Source organism: Dermacentor andersoni, chromosome 4, assembly GCF_023375885.2.
Source record: "Dermacentor andersoni chromosome 4, qqDerAnde1_hic_scaffold, whole genome shotgun sequence".
Taxonomy (NCBI): Eukaryota; Metazoa; Arthropoda; class Arachnida; order Ixodida; family Ixodidae; genus Dermacentor; species Dermacentor andersoni.
Genome location: NC_092817.1, coordinates 118463856 through 118491384, shown reverse-complemented (window position 1 = coordinate 118491384; position 27529 = coordinate 118463856). Strand labels below are relative to the sequence as shown.

At 46.1% G+C, this 27529-nt stretch overlaps 1 protein-coding gene across 7 annotated transcripts in view; it reads right to left on the bottom strand.

The window, feature by feature from the left end:
• Positions 1-9686, bottom strand: part of Lrp4 (LDL receptor related protein 4) — a 219949-nt gene extending 210263 nt beyond the window's left edge. For 3 of the 7 annotated variants that reach the window (XM_055074335.2, XM_055074334.2, XM_055074336.2), the window contains exon 1: positions 7409-9680. In XM_055074335.2, the coding sequence (XP_054930310.1) occupies positions 7409-7484 (76 nt within the window). In that variant the 5' untranslated portion in view covers positions 7485-9680. Of the gene's footprint in view, positions 1-7408 lie in introns of all 7 variants that reach the window. The other 4 variants (XR_008613799.2, XM_055074337.2, XM_055074333.2 and 1 more) reach the window with 3 other exon arrangements.
• Between the last annotated feature and the right edge of the window lie 17843 nt (positions 9687-27529).

The window sequence follows — 27529 nt, the reverse complement described above, 5'->3', positions numbered from 1 at the left end:
TCACCTGTATGCACTATTGGTTTTCCTTTAAAATTTTAAAGATATTTAAGATATTTAAGCCGGAGTTTCGACACTTACCTAAACGCCGTGATTCTATGGATCTCTTCCACAGAGCACAATGTGACTTAAAAAAAAACATTCTTACAATACGCAAAATTGTATTTTTATATTATTTTCTTTCATGTACTATCGCAGTGAACTGCCTGAAAAGGGAGGCGTAAGAAACGTGAGCACCACAAAAGCAAGAACGATGGCACAAACATTTCCTTAATAATTCACTTTCGCGTTCTTCTAGTTTATCGATGCCACAATTCTTTCTCTCGTCCCACACACGGGTGGTGCGCGTAGAGACCCGAATAACACGTGTTTGCCTGCTCGATCGCTTTATTCGCTCTTATTATTTCAGCTGTCGCACACGACAAAACGCGACCATAACAGCAAGCTTGCTATCGTGACAACGAAATACATGCAGAAAACACGGGTAGCGCAGGCATTACTCATTAGAACGCTGGCCGGCCGCAACGACGTCTTCCCACCAGGCACCGTTTTCTTTCTTTTCCTCCGAAATGTGCCAACGTGTAGTAGGTGCGCGATGAAAAATGCGCGGAGACCCAACGTACGCGGGTCGCAAATTTGTTAGCTTTGTTTCTCATTCGCGTCCGCACCCTCGGACCCGGCGAAATTCTTTCCGACGCTGGGGACCCAGCTTCAACGTGGCTCGCCGATAGCGAGCGCTGCTTCCAAGAAAAATAAAATAACAATGAAATGGAGGCCGAGGAGAACCGAGAATCTGTGGTCCAATGGGAGAAACACACGTATACATTAGCAAGATTTACATCCTCCGTCGTCTATAGTTCAAGGGGCAGGGAAAGGCTTGCATTTTCGTCTCTCCCCTTTCTTGCGCCCCGCCTCGCGTCCTGCGTGGCGCAAGGTGCTGTTTGTCACTGACACCATAACCATGCAAAAAAATGAAGTGCCTGCATCCTTTCGAGCCCAATGCGCGTACTCTCTCAACTAGAGTTGTTCTTTTTTTTCAGCACGTACACTTCACTGCACTACACGCTAAACTTACCCCTTCCCCTCCTCTTCTTTTTCGCTTCGCTCTTAACGCACACACTGCTGTCTCCCAGTTCTGTGGTCCACACTAGATCCTCTGATATTCTTTCTTTCATTCTTTCTTTCCTTCTTTCTTTCTTTCTTTCTTTCTTTCTTTCTTTCTTTCTTTCTTTCTTTCTTTCTTTCTTTTCTAGGCCTCGACTGCAAAAAAGGCGCAAATTAATTCGAGTCCCAAGCTCAATTTCCCGTGAAAGATGTATGGCCTCTACACAACACACATTGAAGCAGAACTGAGTATGTATACCAAATTGAGACGTGGTGGTGTCTCGGTATCCTTGCATTTGTTTACACTTTCTCATTTGTGGAGCACCATCGGAAGGGGGCGTCTAGCAGCGGTTGCATTAGAAACGGCAGTGCTGAGTTCAAGCTACTGCAATAAAATGTGCCTTAGACGCACAGCGGATAGGCATTGCGTCAGTTTGCTTTACGCTTTTTATGACTGTCTGAGTATAAGTCAGGCCACCACATGCGCACGTACGTAGCTCGGGCCCACTACGAGGACTCATCCTACACCAGCGGTGGCACCACTTTCGTTTGACGGCTTTATTTATCGACGCCACTGAAAGCGCCAAAGCCAGCATTGACAGCCGGCGCATTTGTACGGACGTATATTTTAGCTGGGATTTCGGAATTCAGACGGTGCTACTTGGTGCATGGAGTGTCTGCCTTCGACAAGAGACACGCAACACGGCGTGGTATAAGACGGGGTGACGTGGCTCCAGTTGCATATAGCTGGGGTTTGCGTGCGACACACAACTTACGTGACGGGAGCGGTGTCAGTGATGTGTGGGATAAGTGGTGCATGGTTTCAACCTTAAACGGAAAAACGGAAAGTGCGGGAAGGTCGTACGCATTGCGCTAGACGACTGTGTTACTGTTACAAAACTGGGAAACGTTATGAGCCGGATAAGTATGTCGCGATATGGAAGGAGAGAAGAACAAAAAAAAAAAAATGTGTGAATACCAGCGGCAGGGACACCGGAGTACAAGGACACATAGTAACTTTATGTGTCGACCTGGATTTCTGTCCTACCTTGACTACCTCGACTTTAACGTCAGAACGTTAAAGGAGTCCTGAGACACTTTTCTAACTAATCATAGAATGGCCTGACTAATAAAGGACGTCGTTTCACGAATATCATGAAAAGATTGTAAATTCCGTGCTGCATGCAGTGCATTACTACCTCGCTCACATGTACACCGCGGCCTGTACGACAGGTCGGCAACGTTTTCTTAGTACAAAATGTTCAAAAAGTGTTTCAGAGCCCCTTAGAGACCGGATATCAATAATGACTTTTTAAGTTAATACTGGGCAAATTAATTTCGCAATTAATATTGAACATAGGCTGATTGAATTGAGGCAAGAAAACAACTTTAATTTGCCGGTAAACGATAGCTTGCTTTACATATTTAAGCACGGAAATCTAGTTATACAGAGGTGCAAGACGTTTGAGAGAGAGATAAGATAGGAAGAACAATGGAGCTAACCGGAATCACGTGCGGATGCTGTAAGAAACTGATATGATTTAACCAGGCGTATCATTCTGTATTTCTGATGCTTAGCTCCTCATCACTATTTACCTTTTACGCCACTTGTTGGCGAGTCCAGTGTTTCGTCTAAGTAAACTCAGTGTGTAATTTATAAATCTGCACTGAAATTCCCGCTCGCTGGTCCTTCAAGGACTGGCTTACAAGAAAAAAAATGCTATGGGTGATGTAGTACGTACAACTAACTAACACATTACTTTCCAGGCAGAGTAGAAAGATTAGACTATCTTTTTGATTTTGTCTTTCTATGACGTAAGTTCCTCTAGAATGCATCACACTATCTTGTTTAAGGAGTCTTGTCTTTGTCACCATTGGCTGCTATGTAAGTAAGTATGCTTAAACCATTTTTTAGCAGGCAAGCGCTTGTTTACCCCACTGAAGTTTTTTAGCAAGTTCGCGACAAGGCCAGCCCACATAACCTGGAATAAAATGTTGGCGTTTCATGAAACAGTCTCGAATGGCGAAAGTTCGAGCTGACCACCTTAGTTCCAAATTTTTTGTTAAACGTGTGAAAAAAATTCTTGACTTTCAGTACTTCGGAGTTTGACGAGCCATACACATGGATGCGGAGCACAATATGCTCAAATTCAAAATGTATTGTTTTCTTTTCGTTGCCGATAATTAAAAGTTATTCAACTATACAAGCTGTCGTTCCGTGATTCAGCAACGTGGCAATTTTACAAGTAATACAGTTCTGTTAGTTCAACGCTCATTATTATCACTACATGCTGCATTTAAAAAGTTGCTTCTAGGTGAAAGACCTCAAACCTTTATACTACGCGAAGCTGAATTTCAAAGCACTTCGTTGAGGTCGTCACTTCGTTAACTACCCTCAATATAATACATCCGCAAGGGTATCCCCTAGCAACATTTTATCCAACCGTTGTCGAAGTGGCGTAGTATGTGAAATCTGACAACATGTTTAACATATTCTCACTATGAGCACTCAACGTACTCCCGTTCGGAGTTCGGACGGTGGTATTGAAACAAAGGTGACTTTGTGCACTATGAGGTTTCCCGCGTAAATTGAGTATAACATAATTTTTTCATGATAAATAGTAAATTTACGTAAATGTCCATAATAAACCATACAAACAAACACGGTCAGCAAATGGTTATATGCTTTAACCGACAACAGCGCAAAAAATAAGCGTCAGATTAATTTCTTCATACATCAAGTAACTGCAAGTTCTAAAGCGTAGTTTTCAGCAGAAAAACACGCCCATCGATAATGTTTATGTTCAACTGGAAGAAGACTAGGTAAAAATCTAGTTGTAGGTGCGGTGAGCTTATTGTCCATGCCAATTTATTCCAAAAACAATTGAGACAGGGTTCTTATATATACGTCGGTCAGCTCTAAGATGCCCAAAGGTTAGTCTTCGACTCTTCTTTGTTGCATTCATTTGGGCACTTATATACACATATGGAGGGTATTTAAATGCCATATAACGCATTTGTTGCTATTTAGCGTGCGTGGGGTACATACGAGATGCATACTCCTAGAAACACTGCTTCACGGATATTTTCTTCTAATCCAAAGCTTAATATGATAATAACTCTTAAGTAGCGCGGTTTGGCTGATATTATTGGTTCAGTCACTCTAACCCTGTCACTTCCACCGTAAGATAAGATTTTAGATTGTGGCAATAACTTTGTGTGACATACCTGTCTTTCGAAATCATAGTACAATTGGTCCGTTCTACCCCATCAATTTGAACCAACAAAAATTCTGGCACAACGACGCACGCCGTAGGGAATTACTTTCCACCACCAGGGGTTCTTTACAGTTCAAATAATAACGGTGCACGAGCCTTTTTTGTTTGCATTCTGACGCCATCGGAATGTGGCCGCCGTGGTCGGGGTTGAGCCCGCGACGTCAACCTCGGCAGCGCAGCGCCATAAACATTTAACTACCGCTGTTGGTGTCAATTTCAACTAAAAAGTATACGAACAAAGCGAAAGTCATTTAACGCTTAATCGTGCGTTCTTTAACGAAGTTTTTACTGTCGTATCGATTTGTCATATCGATAAGAGGCCAGCGAGATATAGAGCCTGTATAACGCCATTACAGCTTGGTTCACTTTTTCTGTGGCTTCCTGTAAACGCGGGTCTCTCTGCACGCACAGCAATAAGGCAAAACACGAGGGCAAGAAAAAAAAAAAAAGGAAAAGCTTGACTAAGCGAACACATAAAGAGCTTCTCTGCATGCACAGTCTTTAGGCAAGAAAGCCAACTTTACATTTGAATTAGAGACATTTATTATTTTTGTTTGTTTGCTTATATTTTTCCCATTGCGCAAAAGCTAACGGTCCTAGTGATGCTGCAAGTCAAGGTAGGACAGAAATCCAGGTCGACACACAAAGTTACTATGTGTCCTTGTACTCCGGAGAGCCCGAACACGAGACAACGCTTGAGCAAACTGGGAAATATTGGGCCGCCTACGAGAGTGCGGAGAGTGGCCAGATTGCGTTGGAGATTTGAAACCACTTCTCTCAGCGCGTTTGCGGCCAAGTCGTGTGTAATCAAATTAACCCTATGGGCTCCCGTTTGCGAGCGCCTTTATATATTAGTGCCGCTCCCAGTTCCCGTTTACCTAGCTTCTCCCACACGAACGCTGAGCTGGAGCCTATCACTCTTGTACATTCTCCGCTACGTCATTCGCGCTTCCATTCATATCTCAAGGAGAATAGGGATAAAGGATGCTAACCGGGCTGAGCTTGGTTGGCTGCCTTGCGTTGCAAAAGGGGCGAATCGCGACTGAAAGATGAGGATAGAAGTACACAGTGTGCACCGACACACGACACAGTGAGGCATTGGTGATGCGTTTCACCACGGTGGTCATGTAGGCTGGTGCATCCTGAGATCATCTGTGCCTGTGTGGATTTACCCCTCGTATACGCCTTCAATGAGGGCGTGGTGTAAATTTTTTTCTTCTTCTGTAAAAAGGCTTGTCATCCAAGTGTCCTAAAACTGTCCGAAGCGTAAGCCTTCATCATCTGCGCGGCCTGTTTGCCTCTGTGCTTACTGCATTAGATTCCTAACGCAGAGATAACGCAACGCTTCGTATCCAGTGCTCCTTTTTGAGCTCCGTCAGTGATCTGAGCGTTACTCAGCTTATCTTATCGACACAATCGACAGGTTGTGCAATATAGACGATGATAAAAGATTGGAATCGGGCGAAGGGAATCTTGACATTATCCCGGTCCAATTTTTTTAAAGGTAGGCCGCACGGGGCGCGTTTTAAATAAGAAAAAAAAAGAAACGTATTTTCCAGCTGCAGCCCCAACATTTGAAAGCTCGATTTTTCAACGCGTGAGACTGCCTCGCGCACTATTCCTAGCGACCGCTGAAGTCATCGCCCCTTGGGGCACAACTCCACGACCATGTTTATCACCTTACAAAAGGAGCGAAAAAGGCAGCGCTTTTACCACAATTGCGGGCGAAGCGCTGGTATTTCGCTTTCACATGTTCTGTATAAATGTTGTCCGAAAGAATGAAAAAAGAAAGAAGAGGTTCTCATGCGAAGATAACATACGAACAAGTGAGAAGAAAACAAGACTTTATGCGTTTACGCGTCGCTGAATAGTACGTCTACTGCTGTTTATTTATTCTTTTATTTTACCCTTAAAACATTTTTTATCCTGTTTGACCATATGAAACTTTCATGAATGAGCGCTTTTCTCCGTAACTTGCGAAAGCCCCGCCACCTCGGAGAGGCCCTACCATTGAAACGAGCCTCGGAAAATATCTTACTTTTGTTACTGTACCCTTGTTTGTGTTTCCAGCTTTACTGAATGTATCGTGGCCGAGACATCTACTTCATATAGACCTACAGTGTAGCGTAGTTTCCTAAGCGACTAAACATGGTTCACACATTTTTAAAGGAAAGTCATCCGAATGCTCGCACGACTCTGTCAGACCATAAGATCCTAAAAGCTTAATTTAAGATTTGAAAGTTGAAGTTTGTTCTATCGTGTTTTTTATATCATTGTTGTACGCATTGTTATTGCAATGCATTGTTGCCAGAAAAAACGCATCCTCATTTTACCATTGCCATGCTCTAAGTGTCACTTTTCTAACTTGAAATAAGTGCTAAGGAATGTATGGAAAATTATACTCCGCATAAAGTGACATAAGGTATTCAGGATTAGATCTGTATCATTAGTCAATAAATTTTCATAACAGCTCTTGTTTATTGGAATCATCCTGGCCGCATTCGCGCTGATGTGGTGAAGAAATATGCCCAATATATATATAATTAGGTACTCTATTATTTTGTTTATTCGTTAAAAAGTAGCCTCAATCGATATGTTGTTGAACGATAACGTTGCATTTGCTTCGAGCAGCACGATATTTTTGCAAGAGCAAATAAGTCAATGCCTTCAATTTTTCGAGTCTAGCCAAAGAATTAAAAATCAAATCACTTCTTACTACAAGTAAGTGGGCAATGCTTCCGTTTCGCCTACTTACTCAACACTTCAAATGGGCCATACTCGAAGCCTCAGCAAGGCCACTTCAACCGGGTTTACGGCAACGATCTATCGTAATAATCATACGTTACATCTCGCAAAGGTCGGCAATATTGGTCTAGATATGATGAACACGGCCGAATTTATGGATTCACCCTCTTTCTATTTGTAGTGTCGCAGGTCATTATCACGTCTAGCTATTTTTCTGTCGCACAACAGGAAACAACCACTAGTCATCAGGAAGCGCAATTGCATGCAAGAAATATATTACCAACCTTTGGCGAGTACGACCATAGTGGTAAGGGCAGCGCAGTAGATTGCCAGTGGGATTTTGGGAACAGCACTTTCCATTGTTGTCACGTCATCGCGTACACAGAAGAGACGAAACCGCAATAACGCACATCGTCAAGGTATTCCGAATGTCAAAAAAAAAAGAAGAAATCTCCTGGAGCACGAGGAGCGATAGGAAATGTATCCTTCGCGGAAACACTCACTCACGAACGACACATAATTCACGTCAAAGTACGAACGCACCGTCCGAGGCACAGCACATGACACGGAGGTCGGCGCGAGCTAGAACGGCGCAGTCAAGCGAAAGTCACCTAATACCCGATCTTCCGAGCGCGGCACCGCCGATAACACCGCCGCGGCTAGTGGAATGCCGGGCGCTCGAAGTACTCTCCCGTTCACAGGGGGGAAATAGGGCCTCTCAGCTGATGGAGGTGGGCGGCTTCTGGTAGCTTAACGGCTACTTCTTTTTTTTTTTCTCCCTCCTGAAAGGGTGGGGTGAGGTGAGAATTCCCGATAAGGTCCTTCGGGTGTATCACAGAACCAGCTGTGCCCAGATAAGTGGCTTCGCCAAGCACCACGTGACGCTCCCGCGCCTGATCCAAGCGAAACTGATTCGGGATGGGCGCGGAGGAGACACCAGCGGCCGAGGGGAAAGCTCAGCGTCGTCTGGTAGCTGGAGCCGTGCGGGTCCGCTTCATCCGCGAGCCGTTAGGCGGCGCGTCGGCGGCATCGCCGGCGCTGATGTGATGCCCTTCGGGAGCAGATGCGGTTGCCGTGGCAACCGTGTCCGCACACTGGCTTTTGCCTCGGCTGATGATCCTGCCAAGACGTAGCGGGATATTGTTTCGCTAGCTATGTTTCTGCCTCCTTTTTCCCTTTTTCTCTTCTTTTTCTTTTTCGCTTGATCGGGAGCGTCGCACACTTGCGTGGAGGCTCTTCTTTCTTCAGTCGAGGCACTCTGCGTAGATTTATTTCTATTTTCTTATTTTCTTTGTCTCGTTCGCCTTATGTTTCATTCTTCTATTCCCCTTTGTCGCGATGTTCTGACCATTAGTGCAGACTGTTCCTTGATCCACCCTATCCTTTGTTGCCCGAATCGCTCCCTAACGCAGCGCGCTCTCATCGGAGTGCCGAACGCTGTGCGGCGACATTAGCGTGTTTGACGTTCATGTGGTGGGATATGAGGGGGGCGAGGGAGAGCTCTTGTTTCTGGTACTCCTCAAATTCCGACGTTGGTTCCTCCCTTCCTTCGATGTTCGTGATTCTTTTCGTGAGCACCGCTGTCTTTATTTATTTATTTATTTGTTTATTTTGTCGTTACAGCCGATGTTCTTGCCATAGCAATCTGAAAGTCTTAAAGCGCATTCGTTATTTTTGTCGAGTACGTAGTCAATATGCTGGTGTGCTCTTATTTATTTATCTATCTTAGTTTTTTGGCCGCTGCACTAACTTTTAGTCTGGTAGTGTGATTCCAAAATTATTAAATAATATTTGATGCATACAGGTTTGAAACCAGGTGGGGCATTCCCAACATTATCCTTTGCAGCAATGTTTTTTTTTCTATTTATTTCATTTCTCAGTTGTTTGTTGAAGCACCTTTGTGCAAACTAATTATTTACTTCAATACCTTCTTTTGACTTGATAGCATCATTCGTTATTTACAAAGCAACTTACAGTTTTTTAGAGAAGATGGCTAGAAAACAGAGCCAGCTTGTGCAACTACACCCAATGCCTAATGTCTACATCTAAGGCCGCTGTTGCTGCTGCATCGCAAAGTATACTTCTATTGAAAAAGACTTCACTTCGTTTTAGCTGCTTTCCTCTCTTTATATACCCTCTAATTCCGCCATCCATCTGGGCCAGTCACCCAGAACTATACCTCTGGTTATCCTACCCCGGCCCTCTATGCACGTCTTCTCTCTCTGTACTAATGAGCACCTATTGCGTCATTGTCCCTGGTGAAACGGCTCTAGCCTGAACGTCATCTGACAGTAATAAAGCGGTTATTCTCAAGATGGCTTTCACAACCGAAGGTCCTTGGGCCATCGCCGCCCGCGTCGCACGTGCAGAATCCCTAGGAGAGCATCGCTGCAGTGCCTCAAGTCTCCAGGTATCTGCGACAGCTTATAGACTTGCTACGCATCTTCACGTGCGCGCTTATGTAACGCTATTCCTCTCCCCTTCGTTCTCTTTCTTTCGTTTCTTCTATTCCGTCCTCCAGGGCATCGTTGCGAACCTGACTAGAGACTGGTTGAATTGCCTGCCTGTTCATGCTTCTCTTTCTCACGTTGAAAGTGTTTACAAGTGACAGCAGTCGAGAATGCGCTGTGCATTATGGGTTTTTATTTTCCAGCCTCCGTCACCCACCGTAGGTGGTGCGGTAACTGTTCCGCCACTTCGTAAAAGTGGAAAATAAAATAAAATAAAAAGAAAATAAAGGGTGATTTGACGGCATAATTTGGCTGCGACGAAGTGGGCCTGCTTTCAAGAAGACCCAGTTGTGCAACGAGAAAATTCGTTCCTCATCGTGAAGCAGATACAGGGGCTTACTTTGGCTGCTGTTTTCCCAGTATCAATCTCCTGCAAAATCGTGGCAATGACAGGAATGCCATAAATAACTGGCAAAGTGTCGAGGAGCCTTGCGCTCACGATATTAGGCGGCAGCTGTACAAACGACTTCTCATGTACGCCGGGATTTCGCAATTTTCCCAGTGATTTAGTACTGCACAAGGTTTACCCAACCTAGTGAACGCTTCAAGTGCGGACTCTGTTTTTAGTTTGTAATTTCTTCGTACCCGCAAGCGCGATGTCGCTACGGAAAGATAATGAGGCTCTTGTACGGCTAGCAACAACGCAAAGAATCAAAAAAAGTGTCACATTGCTTTTTTTTTCTTTGAACAGAGCGCTTCCCGCGAATGCAGCCTGCTACGTTAAGATGCAACGTGCGAAGTTAGACGGAGGATATCTAAGGTGTCATTATTCAGGTAGAGACAGGTGCTACTACGGCTTCATTGCTTCTCTTGCCTTGGGGACAGGACACGCTTTCTTAATTTTGCTTTTCTCGGTAATGTATGTGCATGTGCTACAGCTTTCGTTGGGGCCCAGAAAGACATGCGGAATATTTCTCATTGAATGCTTTGTTTCGAAATGAGCAAAGATATCGCTTTGAGCTTAGGACATCCCACAACTCTTAGCATTGCTGCAGGATTTTGCCGGCAAGGAAATTTTCGTTTTATAATATATGCGGGACTCTGCCGACGTCCTGTTGAACAACGTGGTGGTGGTGCTGGAGGTCGCACAAGTCTAACTAGGCAGTCTAATGACAGCAGTGCGTGCCGGCTATCTGCGCGAGCGTGGCGTGTTGTATTTTGTCGCTCTGTGTTCTCGTGCTCCGCGATGTGCTGATAGCTGCGGGGGCGACGATATGTCCTCGTATGGGTACCGTTTGCGCGCGATCACTTGTTTTGAAAATTTGAATTACAGGTGCGACCACTGGGAAAGATGGCAGTGTTAATCCCTCGCATGAAGGCTGAAAAAATTATGAAGGATTTATGTGCCTCTTCAAATTTTTGGTAGGGGTCTTATTCGAAATTACTACCTACAGGAAGTTAACTGACATTACTTATACAGGAAGTTGAGTGACAGGCACTTCTCATAAGAATTGGAGTGCTTGGGGTGGTTTGTAGGCTGCTTATAAAAGAAAACTATCATAACGCATTTTATTTTTCTCTGTTAAGACAAGTGTCATTATCTGGCACTACCACTTTTTAGCTCATTGTTCTGTCACTGTTTGCCGGAGGTGGTTGTTCGCTTGAATGTTCGAACAGGGGTCTTTCATATCAATTTATTTTCACGTGTTTCAGGAGTAAAATAAAGTTTTTCTGTTTATGTGCGGAATATGTTAAGTGTGAATCCGGTAAGTATCTGAAGTAGAGCCTGCGGAGTAAAGCACCAACAATCGAGAGTTCATGTATCCTTCGAGTGGCGTGGGTCCATCGCTCGTGACATCGCTGGTTCGGAAAGCTTTAGTAAGCTTAGCTCGACCATCCTGAATATACATCTTTCTCACTCTGATGCCGTGTTGCCGTAGAGTGGCTTTATAGAAGTATGCGTACGGGAAATCGACAGTCGGATGCTCGCAAAATGATTGTCCTGCTTTGCTGACGTGAAAACACTTCCTCGGTGAAGCTACTGCTTTTCCTGACGCTGGCGAAATGCTTAGTTGAATCTTTGACGCCTAAGCACTGAACCAACGCTCGAGAATTGTGCATTTGAAGAAACGCAAATGTCCGCAATAAAGTAAGCAAGTTCCTTGTGATTGCGTCGGCGAAAGGTAAAAGGAAATCTCAAAGAGACGGAGATATAACGCGAGCAATAGCCATTGGCGTAACTCGTGACAGTTTCACTATATAAAACCTTTACGAAGCTGGAGAAATCGCTGATGGAATACCTAATACCTTCATCCATTGGTTAAACGAACATTTCGAAACGGTCAGCGGCCGGTAAATTGCCCTTATTCCTCCAAAAACGCACCAGAAATAACGTTTCTTTTTTCAAAAATTTATTTTGTTGTATGATCCCGCGAAGTGAGAAACAGAAAAATCATGGATCTGAAGTAATTTTGCATGAGCAATGTGGGGATGGTAAGTAAAGAGTACGAGCTAAAGCAGTGGAAGAGCATCGGTTGGCCGATGCAAACCCGCATGTGTTATTATGCAGGCTGGTTATTAAAAGTAAGACTCCGCAAGGATGTATTCGAGATAAAGTTAGGAAAAAAGGAAAGAAAGGGGAAAATAAAAACTACCGTTATGCCTGTATAGAGAATACATAACAAAGAAGGCCCCTTTGTGTGACATGTGCGTCCGTCTTTTCTACATCATTTGTGGCGCCAGGAACTATTCTTTACAAGGGAACTGAAGACCTGTCTTGATGGGCAAACACGGACCAGCTGTAAAACGAACGGACTGACACCGGGCAGTATTCTGGAATTCTGAGCTACGATATGCTAAGAAAGAAAAAACAAAGAAAATATGCAGTTCCAACGCGCACGTATGGGTATACCTAAAGCAATGCTGAAGTAAAGGGGTGCTAATTAAATTGCCCACAACCAATATTGATGCGTACAATTCGGTTTACTGTCTTAGCTTGCAGCATGTAATATCATTCAATGTTTGTGTTTATCCACCACAAAGGTCACTCCCTCACTCTCATGCAGTTTTGAAGGTTATGCACCACATTGCTCACACTATGCGGAAATGAAAGTGCCAACTCTAGTGGATGCACAGTATGAAACATCTACGCAGGAATGTGGCGAGGCCTAAGACGATATATAACGCTTGCCGAGGAAAGAAATGCTGTTGACCACACATATCTGGCCACATTTAAAATATTGTATAGTGTTTTGGCAGCACTACTATCGCCTCCAGAGCTGGCGAGGAAGTCACCTCACGTTCATGTAGCGGGACAATAGAGTGTTTTAGTTGAGCGTCCTTACGATACGCTCCGCTCCGAGCTGCCCCGCTAAGCCACAGCGGAGCGGCGGCTGATTTTCACGATTTAGTTATACGTTTAGCGTAGCGCGGAGCGGGCCTTTCGTAGTTGCAGCGCCCCCTGGCCAAGTTCAGGGTAATGAAAGAAAATAAAAAGAAAACACCTATTGATCACTTTTATACAGTAAAACGCATATATGTATATATACAACTTATTTCTCCATGAAGTATCTAGACGTGCGCTTGTAATGCGTTACCGGTCCATTTTATCCAATGGAAAATAAAGCTCCCTCTTGGGGAACACCACGTGATAGCCAACGCGCTAGGTTTCTGCATTCAATCCAATCCTTTCTGACGCCAACGCTAGCGAAAGCGCTGCGCAGCACGCTCCGCTCAGGTGGCTTCTAAGCAGACCATGTTCCTCGCTCCGCTAGCCCGCTTATGGCTAAGCGGATGGTGCATGCGCATTCGCGCTTCCGCTCCGCTGAGCTGCTTAGTGGAGCGTAAACACGCTCAACTAAAACACTCTAATATAGAACGCGCTGGCACTCCACCTGAGCGTCCGCGGTATCGGCCACTCCCGAGATCCCGCGGCACCATGGCCGGCTAGTCTAAATAAACCGTGGCTACGGTGGCTACGTATTCGCTCGCCATTGGGCAAATTGCTGACCCGGATGACTGAACGCAGTCATACCAGCGCCAGCACGCCAACAATACCAAGATGAGAATGAGGTTGTAGGATGCCCGGCATTCTACATCGCCCTGCCTGGCATCTTGTTCATCCAGCGGGACAGCCATTTCCATCCCAACGCGGTTCCAGGCCCCGGCTGAGTTCCAAACTGCGGCTGCCATCCCCTGTCCCCGACTTCTACAAGGACTTCCGGGCAGCCGTTCTTGCTCACTACGCCACCCCCAGAGCTCAGTCACAACAGCTGTCGCCGGACAGTTGCGTCATTTCGCGTCTTGTCGTCCTACATCACCTGCGTCCACCCATGCCGATGGTCAGCACGGGCCAGGCACAGCATCATACCTCTACTTGGTCCGTGAGCCAAGGCCAAGGGATCAAGGTTTGCGCTATCTCCACGCAAGTCACAAACTGCCGCACTGTCTTCTTTCGGTGCTCCGACTTCTACCAGGCGCGGGCATCTACGGAAACCTGCGCAGGTCGAGATTCCGCACTACGGCATCACTCTGGCTGAGCGTCGCTCAGAACCTACGCTGCCGGTGCTGCCTGGTGGATCTCTTTCGGATTGCGTGAAGCCGACACTACCAGCGACCACAGCACCTGCTTTCTGTAACCCTCTGTCGAGAACCCTGGAAAATTACACACAAAACGAGGCTGGAGTGAATACGCCATCTCGAGACCAAGGTCATGCTGGTCGTAATATTACGTCGCCCTGCGCAACCGTACCCGCACCTGAAATGGTGAGGCAGCAGGAATAAGCAAAGGCAACAAGGCACAGCGCCACTCGCAGTTCTCCGCCACTGCCACCGTTGCACGCGGTTCGACAACACCGTCCTCTCGTTCTTCCCCTCAACGGCCTCAATTCTCGGCATGCCCCAAGAACCGGCCAATATACCTCAACTCTGCTTGCCGTGTTGTACCACAATGGGCGCGCACATGCCGCCAACGCCAGACGACGTACCGAACGCACAAGACAAGCCGCCCTGTGTGCACACACTCAGCTACGACCAGCAGAGAGCTACTTGTGCCCTTCGCCGCAACAAGGATTTTACCTGGACTTCTTAACGGACGCTACGAATTGCCACTCATGTACATAGGCTTGCATGCAGTGTCTCTACTTTCTAAACGCGCGTCTTTTGCGCATATTTCAGTCGTGCTTCGCACAGGAGGGGGGCGCTGTAGCGGCGCGACTATCGCCTCCAGAGCCGGTGAAGAATAAGACGGCTCACGCGCATGTAGTGCGGGAGTATAGAACACGCTGGCACTCGATTGGCATAGACTCAGTGGCACATACAAACTAGCGCAAACAAAGAACATCAAGTAAATCAAAGAATGCATGCTCTATCATTCGCCATTACATTAAGAGGTAATAATGCTTCAAAGGTGCCAATCAGCAGTGATCTATGTGAACGTTTTATGTAGGAACGCACGTATAGGCGCACTTATTGGGCACCTCTTTGGCGGAGACCATGCTCCTGTTATACAGCACCATTTGCTGGGCCTCAAGTTAGGCGCGCATATAAACTTAATAATCGTGATGATAACGATTTATTTCCATCTATGAACATTCTGATGGAGAAGGCACGAAAGAAAGCTTTTAAAGATTGACAGAATTCCTACACACATACAGCCGGCATTGGCAAGAGACTGCAGTTTTACCACTTTCATCACAGAATAATAATCCAAATACATATTGGCATGTTATTAACAGGCACAAAAAGACAACAAAGGGAACTGAAGATACAGTCACTTGTCACTAGAGGTAGATGATGTACAACTGCAATAAGTACGATATATTACAAAACGAATCACGATAAACATATATATTCTTGGTGGCAGGCACCATTGAATAATAAAACGCAATATTACTGTAATTAGCAATATTGGGAAATATATTAACAAAGGGTTCATAAAAATCAGTATTGGAGGGCTGAGTTGCCGATATTGCTAATATCGATATTTCCCTGAGTTAATTCGTTCCGGATCGTAGGCAACTGCTACCTAGTTACCGGTCAAACATAATCTCTCCTTACAACTGGTAACACCCAGTGCAATTTGTTACGATGCCCATATGGAAATTCAAACTGCATTGTCGATAAACTAGAAATAGTACTTCAAAATTTCCTTAGGTCCGTTGTATAGCTATGTATTACATGTATAGCTATGTAAATATGTATTTGCGTAAATTTGAAACACTCATGATTTCACGATATGAATGTAGATTTCAGGATGAATGCCCTTTGGTCACATTGTAGACAATGCGATGGGCTCTTCTTTAAAGCACCGCTAATTGTTGGGGATTAGATTCTGTCGCGGTATCCCAAACTAATGTACGGTTGTTCCAGTTCGAGCGAACGAAAGAATAGTACAACAAATACATAGTTTTGTGAAGCAGGATGTCCCTGGCGTGCGCCGCGCGGGATACTCCCTCTCGACCTGAAGGGAGCGTTTCACAACGTGTCCCACGCGAGCGTGCTGCAGAATCTAAACAAAACCCGGTGTGGCCGAAAGACATTCGGCTACATAAAATATTTTCTGTCAAACCGAACGGCGACCATCAGGATAGGGGAGAAGTCGGACCCTGTCGAACTCGGCAATAGGGGCACCCCTCATGGATCGGTCTTGTCGCCCCTGCTCTTCAATCTGGCTCTGCTGCCCCTGCCCGATCTACTCAAGCAAATTGAAGGCGTGGACCACGCGTTCTACTCCGACGATATTACGGTGTGGACAGCCCGAGCCGGATCCGATGCCTGGATGGAGGAAGTCTTGCAGCGGGCGCCAACGACCGTGTACGAGTACGCAAAGTCGTGCGGACTGAGCTGCGCTCCCCAGAAATCAGAGCTGCTCATGATCCAACCGGGAAAATCCAAGAAGGAGCTGCCGCCGAACGTGATTATCACCATCGCCGGAACGACCATCAAGCCAACACAGCAGATTAGGATTCTCGGCCTACTACTTCAAAGCGACGGGAAGGCACAGGCCGCCATCACAAAGATCAAGACTACAACCGAACAGATACTTGGTATGATTCGGAGGGTATCTAAAATAAACCGAGGCCTTAAGAGGACGATGCCATGCGCCTGGTACGCGCGTTCGTCGTGTCCCGGGTTACCTACTCCACCCCGTATCTCCAGCTGACGAAGGCGAATAGGGACACCCTAAACACGATGCTTCGTAAGGCAACGAAACAAGCACTGGGCATGCCCATTTACTCGTCCACTCAAGAACTGCTTGACATGGGCGCCCACAACACGGTGGAGGAGCTCATCGAAGCCCACCTCTCTAATCAGAGAATCTGGCTAAGTCACACGGAACACGGACGAGCCGTCCTACGCAAATGAGGATGGCAGATCGAGCCAGTACCCATAAGACAGCCCTTCCGGAACACTGGAAAACGATCATTCAGACAAAACGCCTTCGCCGGAACATGACGCCGGGCAAGGACGACGAGAGCACCGCGCGAGCCAAAGCCCTAACCCGGAAGCTGAACGAGAACCCCAGGGTCCTCTACGCGGACGCCTATATGGGTCCCGTAACTAGGGAACCACCCCGTCTGGTGCCTGCGTGCACCACCGATTTATTTCGGGCCCAGTAAATGTTGCTTCATCGTCATCATCCCTGGCGTAACCTAATTCCATGCAACCTTCCATGAACGTATTCCTAAATACACCCGCTCTGATACCGATCGACCGCGTCGCAGACAGCAGCAGCAACAGTCACGCCACACCTGGTTGGGCACGCAAAGCTAGTCTGTTAAAAAACGCATGCTGCGGACGGGCTTCGCAAGGCACCCCTCAGGAGCCGTCTGCGTACGGCGCGGGCAAATGCGCCGCTTGTCAACGGGCGAATAATTCCGTCATGACAGAGCTGCGGGCGTTCTACGAAAATGCTGCAAGAAGCGTCGGTCGTCGCCTAATTACCTGCCACAATTAGGCGCCCCTTCTCGGTGCCGCCGTCCCCCCCGCGGGACACGTGCCTGCATTTGCCTCACCTCGCGCGCTCGCGTGAAGCGGCACTCTCGAGTCGGCAAACAGAAGCCCCCGCTGTCTGCTAACTCCCGTCTTTCTGCTTTCCGAAGGAAGGGAGGAGAGGGAGGAGGGGGCGGGGAGAGAAGAGGGTTTGCCAGAGGTGCCAGATTTCGTAGTCGACGCTGCGTGCCCGACATGATGAATGGGGGAAGAGCGCTCGGGTTTTCGGCCGGAAGCGGATGGAGAACTCGTGTCGCGACGTTGCGTAAACGGCGACCGTTCGCGTGACGGGTTTTTGGTATGCAACGCCGCCGCTCTTGCCATCCGCACTGTCGTTCTTCGTCCGCGTCGTTTTCGTCGGCCCGCCGTTTCTGTTTCTTGTTTAAGCTCTCTCCAAATGGGATCTAAAGCGAAGCGGTATCAATCACATACGTTGCCGTTTGGAAGGGCATTTTTTTTTTTACCTGCCCTGCCGGGTTGGATGTGACTGTTGGCTCCTGCTTGGTCCATTGGTATCTCAGCCTGTACATTTGTGGACATATATATATATATATATATATATATATATATATATATATATATATATATATATATATATATATATGTGTGTGTGTGTGTGTGTGTGTAATAAATGTCCGTAATCCCTGGAGAAGGTTCGTCCAACAATCGAAACTGTCGCCCAAAAAAGCAAAGATTGCCGCAAAGTTGTGACACTAGTTTTCACTCATTTGATTTCTGGCCCGTCGGACAACGATACTGTACAAAGGCTGTACCAACCATCATGCAGCAAGATTAATAAACAGAACCCGGGTAATGTTGTTTGCCGTCACTTAAAGATGCTCAGATTATTATTATAACTTTTTTTGTTGCATTCGCTGTGCGCCATGCTGTGAAGGCCGGCACGCTGTCCTGCCTCCGCCAAAGCCGACAGAGCGGAGTGGTTCACTTTCTCCCATAGAGTCGCGCATTGTATTACACACAGAGGTAAATCTGGCGTCACCGGCTATGGGAAATTTCTAACGGGCGCTGAGCCGTCATGGGAATGGCGGTATGTGGATGAGCGAGTACTTGTGTTGACTGGTGCTGTATGAGGCTTCGCACGAAACGTGGATTTGGCTGCACAGATAATTCATTGTTAATATACAATTTATATGAGTTTTCATTCACCCATACTACGTCTTTCAATGAAAGAAAGAAGACAAACTGTTCCAAAGCGAGCGCGAACCTTATCCTCTGCCCTACAACTTAGGCGGCCCGGCTACACCTTTTGTGCTTCATATAATGTACACATAACGACAAATCCCCATGATTAAACAAAAAATATTTTTCTTCGTGTAATAATACAGATAGGACAGTCCTTTACGTGCTGCTTTAGTAGGAAATTAACCATTGTGGCAGCCGGAACGGTGCTAGCCAGGCTTGTCTTCCAGATGCCCTTGCTCTCCGAGAATGATGCCGATCCGAAGCCATTTGTGTGTGTGTATATATATATATATATATATATATACACATACATACCGGAATTCCCTTGCACACAACAGCTCAGAAGCAGCAGATTTCCCTCTAGGTAATAAGGCGAAGAACTCTACGCGTTTGCCCACTTGGCTTGGTCGTCTTTTTAGGCAAACGCATTTTCTCGGAAAACCTGATTTCACATGCGTTGGCCACGCACATACCATCGATGTCAGGATAGCATGACGACAGCTGCGGCAGCTTCAACACATCGACGATGCAAACGCGCCTGTAATTGCAATACAATTGCTATCGAAAGAAAGCAGAAGAGAAAAAAGCAGGATGGCTTTTGAAAGAGGATGATCGCCTCGCCATCAACAGCATGAAATTCGTTACGCGATTATTTATTTTTTGGTTTCGCTAATTCTTCTTCGCTGTTTAAAAAGTCGAACACAGTTAGCTGACGTTAGAAAAAAAACGTATCACTATGCAACGTTATTTGTAAGCAATCGCAGTTCACCAAATGCAACTTGGTACGAATGTAGCAGACAAACGCAATATAATAAAAGGCTAATAAACGTAGTTATTACGCTTTTCGCACGCCAAACGATTAAAAAAGAACGTATGGTACAAGCACTCTTCTAAAGGAAAAAAGAAATGAAAGTAAGCCACCGGAGGCTACCAGAAGAAAAACTGCCCCATACCATTCCTTAATAAGGTTTCTTCTTCTTGTAAGAATTGTGGAGCGTTTGATCATGTTGTCACAAACGATTGATTCACCCGGCTAGCATTTATAGACACGACACAGATTCTTGACATGTTTCAGTACGGAGAGGTATTAAAACTTCTCAGCATCTAGGCACGTTCGTACGAAAGAAGCCTAAGTTTTCTGAGTGTTCTGCGTTGACTTTGCACTGTGAAGTGTCGTAGTACTCAAGTAGCTTTGTTCTGAATTGTCACTCAACATAAAGGTGTTGTCGGACGGACCAAGAGATGCTCGTAACCCAATTAAACCTTCCAAAACTATAAAAGAAAGTGCGGTAAAGGCAAGCGCCGCAGAAGTAGCTAGCAACGGTATCCGAAAATTGCTCCAGGTTAAGGTCTTCGAGAAATTTCAGTTCATTGAAGAAAAGAGACACCGATATCTTTGTTCAAGAAAACAAAGCACTCTCTTCTCAAAAGCTTAGAACGAACACAAAAGAACGATGCACGTCCAACGCATGCTCTAGAATCCATGGGAAACGACGCTTGGTGAAGCAGTGTGTCATAGGTCCTACAGAACTATCGGCGACGCCCAGAATTCATTTACTTTAATTACATTCAGTGAGCAGTGTTTACGTTTATGGACATCGAAGGTTGCAACTTTAGTCTCATTAGATATTTATATTTATTCACAATACCGTCTCACAAGCTATGCTAAAATGCAAACGACAAGTCTGGCGGATCCACGCCGTGAGACATGCACGAAGTGACGAATAATGCTTGTTAAGGGAAGAGTAGTGATGACAGGTGTATGCACAGAGAGGTACGGCCCATACATTGAACCCGATGACTACCACTGGAAGTGTCGGCGGTGCAATCGTCCTTGCCTCGAAGGTTGGATCACGTGGCATCGGTTCGCCACGATGACAGCGCGTGCCAGCATGTTGTGCCTCAATTAAGAATGCCTTTTTGTTTTCATTGTTCATAAGCGTAATGTACGGATAATATACGGGTAATTTACGGGTAAAGAAACTCTATGAATCTCTGAAAAAAATATGAAGCTGAACAAATTAGGTGTAGGTGTAATGAAACTCTAGATAGTCGCTATGTAGGTTTATTCGCGCATAGTATTGCTGGCAAGTTAAATGAGCAAGACACTTGCAGCCTAAAGTTATCTATATAACAGAGCTGCATTTGATGTCATGTAGACGGCCAAACATACCGTTCTGAGTGAACCAAGCTATACTCTACGGCCATGTGCGCAGGTTGTTCGCGAGAAAGTAAAAAAAAGAAAGAATAAGTTAAACGTATTACTACATGCTGAACATCTACTACAAGATACCATGGGAGGTTCACACCAACTAAAGGCCGTGCATTTACGAGACATATCGCTGTGCGACGCGCAAAGCTCTCTGCTTTCGCTGCTTTATTCCCGTGTATCTCGCTTCAGGTATCTGACTGCTTCACTTTTGCAAGCGAGACTCGTTATTTTGTACATGTAGTATGCGTGCTTCAAAATTCGTCGCCGGTCTTTGCCGACCGTTGAACTTCTATAGAATTTACCCTGCTTTCTATTCCTCGGATAGTACGTAGCGCAAGGCCTCGCCCAAATTTGCACGTCGAAACACTGGATGTTCTCACGAAAATACAAAAATTCTAAAATCGAAACAAAGAACTAGCACGGCTGCGAGAAACTACTACAACCAAAAGAAATTCTGCGGCAGCAAAAAAAAAAAAAAAAATGAAAAGAAAGATGGAGCACGTGGTGGTGCCGAAGCGGACGCTCCGGCACGTGATCCAACTTTACGCATCATTCGGGTGCTCGCGATAGACGGTGCCATAGTATACCCTTGCCCGCAATAGCTACATTTACTAATGTGAAACCTCTTGTGTTATAGTGGCATATAGTAATTCTGGAGGAAACTGGCACAAACCTTGGCGCATAACCTTAGCAAAAAGTCGATGGCTAAGTCAAAGAAAATCAAGCAAGTGAACGAAGCTGTGTAATGTAATAGGCTATCTCTATAGGAGGTCGGTGTTCTTTGGAGATAACCTAGGAGACGGCATTATAAGTTCAGGTTTTATCCAGTAATTGATTTCTTCGTATTAAGCACAACAGAGGTGCGCTTACTGACAATTTGGCTGTCAGCCCAAAGAGGCTGCATAGGCCAGTTTGGTTCATTTGCATTCTACGCATATATGACCTGCATATAGGTACCTACAGTTACATGTGCTGAGGTATCGACTAACACATCAGCAGAGACGAGCAGCAATAACAGTCACGCCACACTATAGAAGGCAGGCACATAAAGGTTCGATTTAAGAACTCTAGCTACGGGTGCGTCCCACGCAAGGTATGATCGGAATGGTCTCCAGCGCTGCACTGCTGGCTAAATGCATTTGTGTTACTTTTTTATTGATTTGAGATGATTTCAATGAATGTAGGGGGCGAAGCAACAAAGTGGATTTATAGAAAATGTGAGACAGGCAGAAAGTATCTGAAATGCTTTGATAACTTTGTTATCGAGATAATAATTGTCCAGTATACCAGGGCATTTGAGTGTTCTCCACTCCGTTGTATACGTTAGACGCGTAAGGCGTTTCTGGAACGTAGGGAAAACGTGTTACTTAAGGTCACGTTGTTACGCTGTAAGAGGAATGAAATACAATAAAATGTATACCACAAGAGCGTCGCTGGTTAATATTCTTTGCAAAGTAACGCGTAGATATTTTTCAAGCAAATAAAGATAAAGAGAATATAAGCACTAATAACTACGCAACTGTGACTGATGTCACAATTTTTTTGTGGCCTTAAGAAAGAGCGTCTCTTTGATGCCACGTATTAATAGAAAATGTGTCTCGAAAAGGATAACAAATTCACTGACCTCCGACATCCACGAGGGGCGTAGTATCAATGGAATACACTAGGTGTAATGAACTCTCACTAACAGTAAGCGGCCTCTGTTTGTTGGCTGGTGTCTGTATTTTGCTGCTCTTAGAGCTCAGGAGGCTTCATGTGTGATAGGGTAAACCAAAAGAATAAAACGAAAGCATAACATCTGTGTGAGAATTTAAGCTTTAACGTGAACACTGGGAATGCTTTCGGAACATTTCCACCTCTCATTCCACTGAATCGAGACATTGCCGCCGCGATGGCAGGAACATTGACTTAAAGGACGTCATTAATAAAACACGCAGATACAACAAAATGCTAGAATGTATATGATGTGAAGATTGTTTGAGTTAGCGAGGCAGGAGCAGTGGAGCACCGTCTCTGATACGAGCACAGCCTCTGGCCTGTAGCTTGTAGTTGTATGTATCACGAGAATGAAGGTGATGTGTATATATGATGCTTCTCGAGGGAAGAACTTTCCTCAGAAGTGTACGTACAACGTAGTAGGACACATTACCTAAATGCATTTCATACTTACTTCATACACCTTATGTGAAAGTGACCCATACATTCTGGTGGACTGGTCTAGAATGGACGCACACCCAGTCGAACATACCCAACGCGCAGTGGTACAATTTCTCCACTCGACACGACAACACTTAGCACTTACTTAGCAGTCCAAGTCGTCTAATATATATATTCCAAAGAAATATACGGCGAGAAAAGACAACAAACGCCAAACCCCGGGAAGACAGTTTCTCAAGCGTAAGTCGCCACGCACAATGGAACACAACTGTTCCTGAACTAACAGCAAGATGTTTGCCTCAAGGGATCAGGACCTCCGCGCTATAGAAGATACGCATGGAGTATAACTCAGTTTACTGGCCCTCTGGTCAACCGTTAAGTAGATCACGTCCACTCGCTGTCAGAATTAACCGCAACGAAGCAGCAAATAGAGGAGGCCGGACTCATCATGCTTATACATTTCCGCGTCTCTATGATGCAGCACGGTTTTTATTCTGTTATCGCTCCTGCTTGCCACTGGAGCACGCTTAATGCCCCCTCGCCGCTTCTGTGTGTGGTGCGCTGCTAATGCGTCCCATTATGAATCAGAAGAGCACGGAAAAGTGTGCGGAGAGCGCCATCTCTCTCTCTCTCTATATATATATATAGATATATACATATATATATATATATATGCCCCCCCCCCCCAAGTGGGTCTGGACCATGAGTGAAAACCCTCCGCAAGATGACGTACGTCCCACCGCTAATTACGCCTTGCGAAGCAGCGCGACACCGAGGTACGCAAGTAGCTAAAGAGAAATCCGACTCGTGGTTTGGCGCTCGCGTCGTATGACCGCCAATCCCTGGTGGCACTAGCTTCTGACAGACGCCTGCTCTGGATCCTGAAACGGAGATATTCGGGCGGCTGCTGGTGGACGGCAACCGTTCTAGCTCGGCACATCCATATTTATTGCGCCGAACAACCGCGGTGCATTCGCGCGCTTGGGCTTAAGTGGGATTGTTTGTAGTTTCCTGAGACGCTCACGTTATATACGTCTGCATTGATGTAAGCCCAAATAAAAGCGCATATGCAAGCTAAAGTTTGTGAATAAAAGTTTTGGCCGAAACTACGGAGGGCGGCATGGAATGGAATGAGAATGTATACCAGTGTGTATTCCATCAGGCATTCAAAGGTTTCAAGGCTGACGACTGCGTCCGCTCTTGTCTGCTCTCTTTTTTTTTGTTTTCGCTTCAAATCCCTTTGACTACAGTGCACCGCATGGATCGAACTAAGCTGTAGCCGTGATGAGTGTACATTTGGAACCTATTAGGAATCTGTCACACACACACACAACCACACACACACACACACACACACACACACACACACACACACGCACACGCACACGCACACGCACACGCACGCACACGCGCGCGCGCACGCAAGCACATATATGCGAGACATTTTTCTTTGCTTTTTGATAATCATAGCTTTATTGCCCAACAGTATTGATTGGTGGACCGACCTTTGTCAGGTTTACAGGCAAGTACAGCCTGTAACGCCTGACGAAGGTCGGTCCACCGAGGGAAACTGTCGCGCAGTAAAGCAGAGATTGCCTCCAAGTCGTGAAATTCATTTTCGCTAATTTATTGTCTGGCCCTCTGAACACCGAGCAAACATAAGGATCGTCGCCGCTAGTCAATTATGCAGTCCATTCAGCTTGGCAAGCCTTCCGCATATATACTCGTACATTTATATACTCTTCCCAACTATTTGCCATGTACTTCAAGTGAAACGGTATGTAAGCAATGGCCGCATACGCATTTCACAACTTCGGATCCCTAACTGAGTCTTACACGTGTGCAAAAGCTGCAGGCAGCCTGTTACTATGCGCCCACTTTCCCCGCCGCATACGGGGACACAGCGATGCGACGCTAAAAGAGGGGCCGCTCTGTGCTGTCGCCGTGGTGTCCGGCTTCAACTGAAGCTCACTAATGCAGCTCGGTGCTCTGGGGACTCGGATGTGGCAGTGACGCGCGACGACTAATGACCAGCCTGCCGCTCACCCTCATCATTCCTTTTCGCAACAACGACGCGATGGCAGTTCTCTCCCAGGAGATCTAGAATTGTGATGGGAAAGAGGCGAGATGAAGCTTAGAGCTTAGAGGAGAGAGAACTGGCGAGCGCCGGAAGTGTAGGTAATGTTCTCGCGCAAGGCAGTGACCGGATCAAGGTAAGTTGAGCGAATGATGGAGTCGATGATCTCCTGGCCTGCAGACGGCGCTCATATTCAGGCAACTTTAGCTTTTGAGAGAGATTTACCTAGAAAATACCGCTTGCGTTGGATGGGAAGGGATTATCAGCGAGGAGAAAGTTGATATCAACAAGGGAATGAGGCAGGGGTGCCCTTTATCCCCACTGCTGTTTATGATGTACATAATGAGGATGAAAACGGCGCTAGAAGGGAGTAATATTGGGTTTAATTTCTCATACACACAGGCGGGTGTGGCAGTAGAGCAGCAGCTTCCAGGTTTATTTTATGCGGATGACATTGTGTTGCTAGCTAACAAGCAAAGTGATTTGCAACGTCTGGCTAATATCTGTGGATAGGAAGGCGAGAACTGTTGTGGCCGGCGGCCCTTCAGAGGGGGGATGCCACGCCGGCGACATGCAGTTGTCACGCCTCATCGTTTAGTTCAAGGCAGTTCGCTTGAATATAGCAACGTCATCGCTCCTGATCGTCACGAAGAGCCCATCAAGACCGTTATGGTCGGCCGTTCACTCTGCAACAAAAATCCGGCCACGGATGAAGCAGTCGTGGGAAACGAGCCGACGGCCTCCTCAAATGGGAAGTTGAACGTCCACGCCGGAGATGAGGTCTCTACAAGGCTACGATTCTCCACACCTGTCAGCCGCACAAATTGGCACGACCACGCCGGAGACGCAGTCAGCGTACCATCCCAGTTCCCCTATTTGTTCCCAGGGATGTGCGTGTGTTTCGACAAAACTCCCGTCGGAGGGAAAGGGAAACAAACCTCTGGATTGGTGGGCCCTGAAGCCATCGGTCTCCTGACGCCGGATTGAACAAAGCGACTGAACAATGACGACGCAGGGCATAAAAGCGAATTCAGACGGCTGTAAAAAGAGTGAGGGAGACGCTCTAAAACAGTGAGACACTCGGACATGCAAAGACGCTATCATAGTGTGCTCCGATTGTTGGAGCCGTGCTGTAAAACCCAACTATTTACTTTTTTGGAATACAATCCTTCTTTTCTATCTCTTAAACGTCGCTTGGAACTCTTTCTTCCGGCACCTGGCATGGCACCATCCATGGAAACTTCGTTGGCCGCACGGACCTCCGACTTCACATCAAAACTTAGGTTTGAAATGTAGCATTAGAAAATCAGGTCTTATAGTATGCAATGAAAACAGTGAACAGACAGTCACAATGCAGGGACAAGAAATACCTCGGCTAAAGAATATAAATACCTTGGTATATGGATTAAAGAAGACAATAGATATATTGAAACACAGAAAAAGCTCAGTGCCCTTCCAATCTGTGAAGAAGGATGACCGACGAAGCTGTGTATGTGGGCCCCTTAATGGCGAACAGCACCTCTACCACGGGTTGGCCCGGCATTGCACTATCTTCGGCATCGGCCCACGTATGAGGAGTTTTTTTGCTACAAGAACGACACGAAAATTTCCTTGGATGGTAGAGGTATACAGATTCGCTGTAAAACAAGAACAGTAAAGGAGAAGAGAAATGCGACCGTAATGAAGCACCGAGAGCTAGGGGGATACAATAGGTACGAGGTGCTTCGGGTTATGCGGAAAGGTGTAATGGTTCCAGACTATTGGAAATGCGGTTCTTTGCTTGAAATCGTGGGTGCAATCAGAATTCGATGGCAACCAAAGGTCAGTCTGACGCCTGGTATTGGGCGCTCACGGGAAGATTACAAATGAAGTTATGCAGGGTGATAGGGGCTGGACAAATTTGAAGTGAGGCAAGCTCACAGTAAAATTGATTATGAAGAACGACTGACAAATATGGAAGAAAGTAAATGGGCTGGGAGAGTGTTGATGTATTTGTGCAGGGGAAACATTGATTCACAGTGGAGGAAAAGAACTAGGAAGCTTACCAGCAAGTGTGCGGCCTGTAGGGTGAGCAACACAGCAACAAAGAACGTCAAGCAGAAAGTCAGAGAGGCTGGAATAATCTCATGGGTGGGGGAAATGGAAAAAAAAACCTACCCGAAGTAACTACTTAAGAGGAGAAAAACGAAATCAGGAAACAAATAATTTGTGACGCCTCAAACGGAAGCTCATTACTTTTCGAAGCGAGATCAGGATGCCTTAGAACACGTACCTATAAAACGAGATGGAAGACGAAGAATGTGCTTGCTGCGGT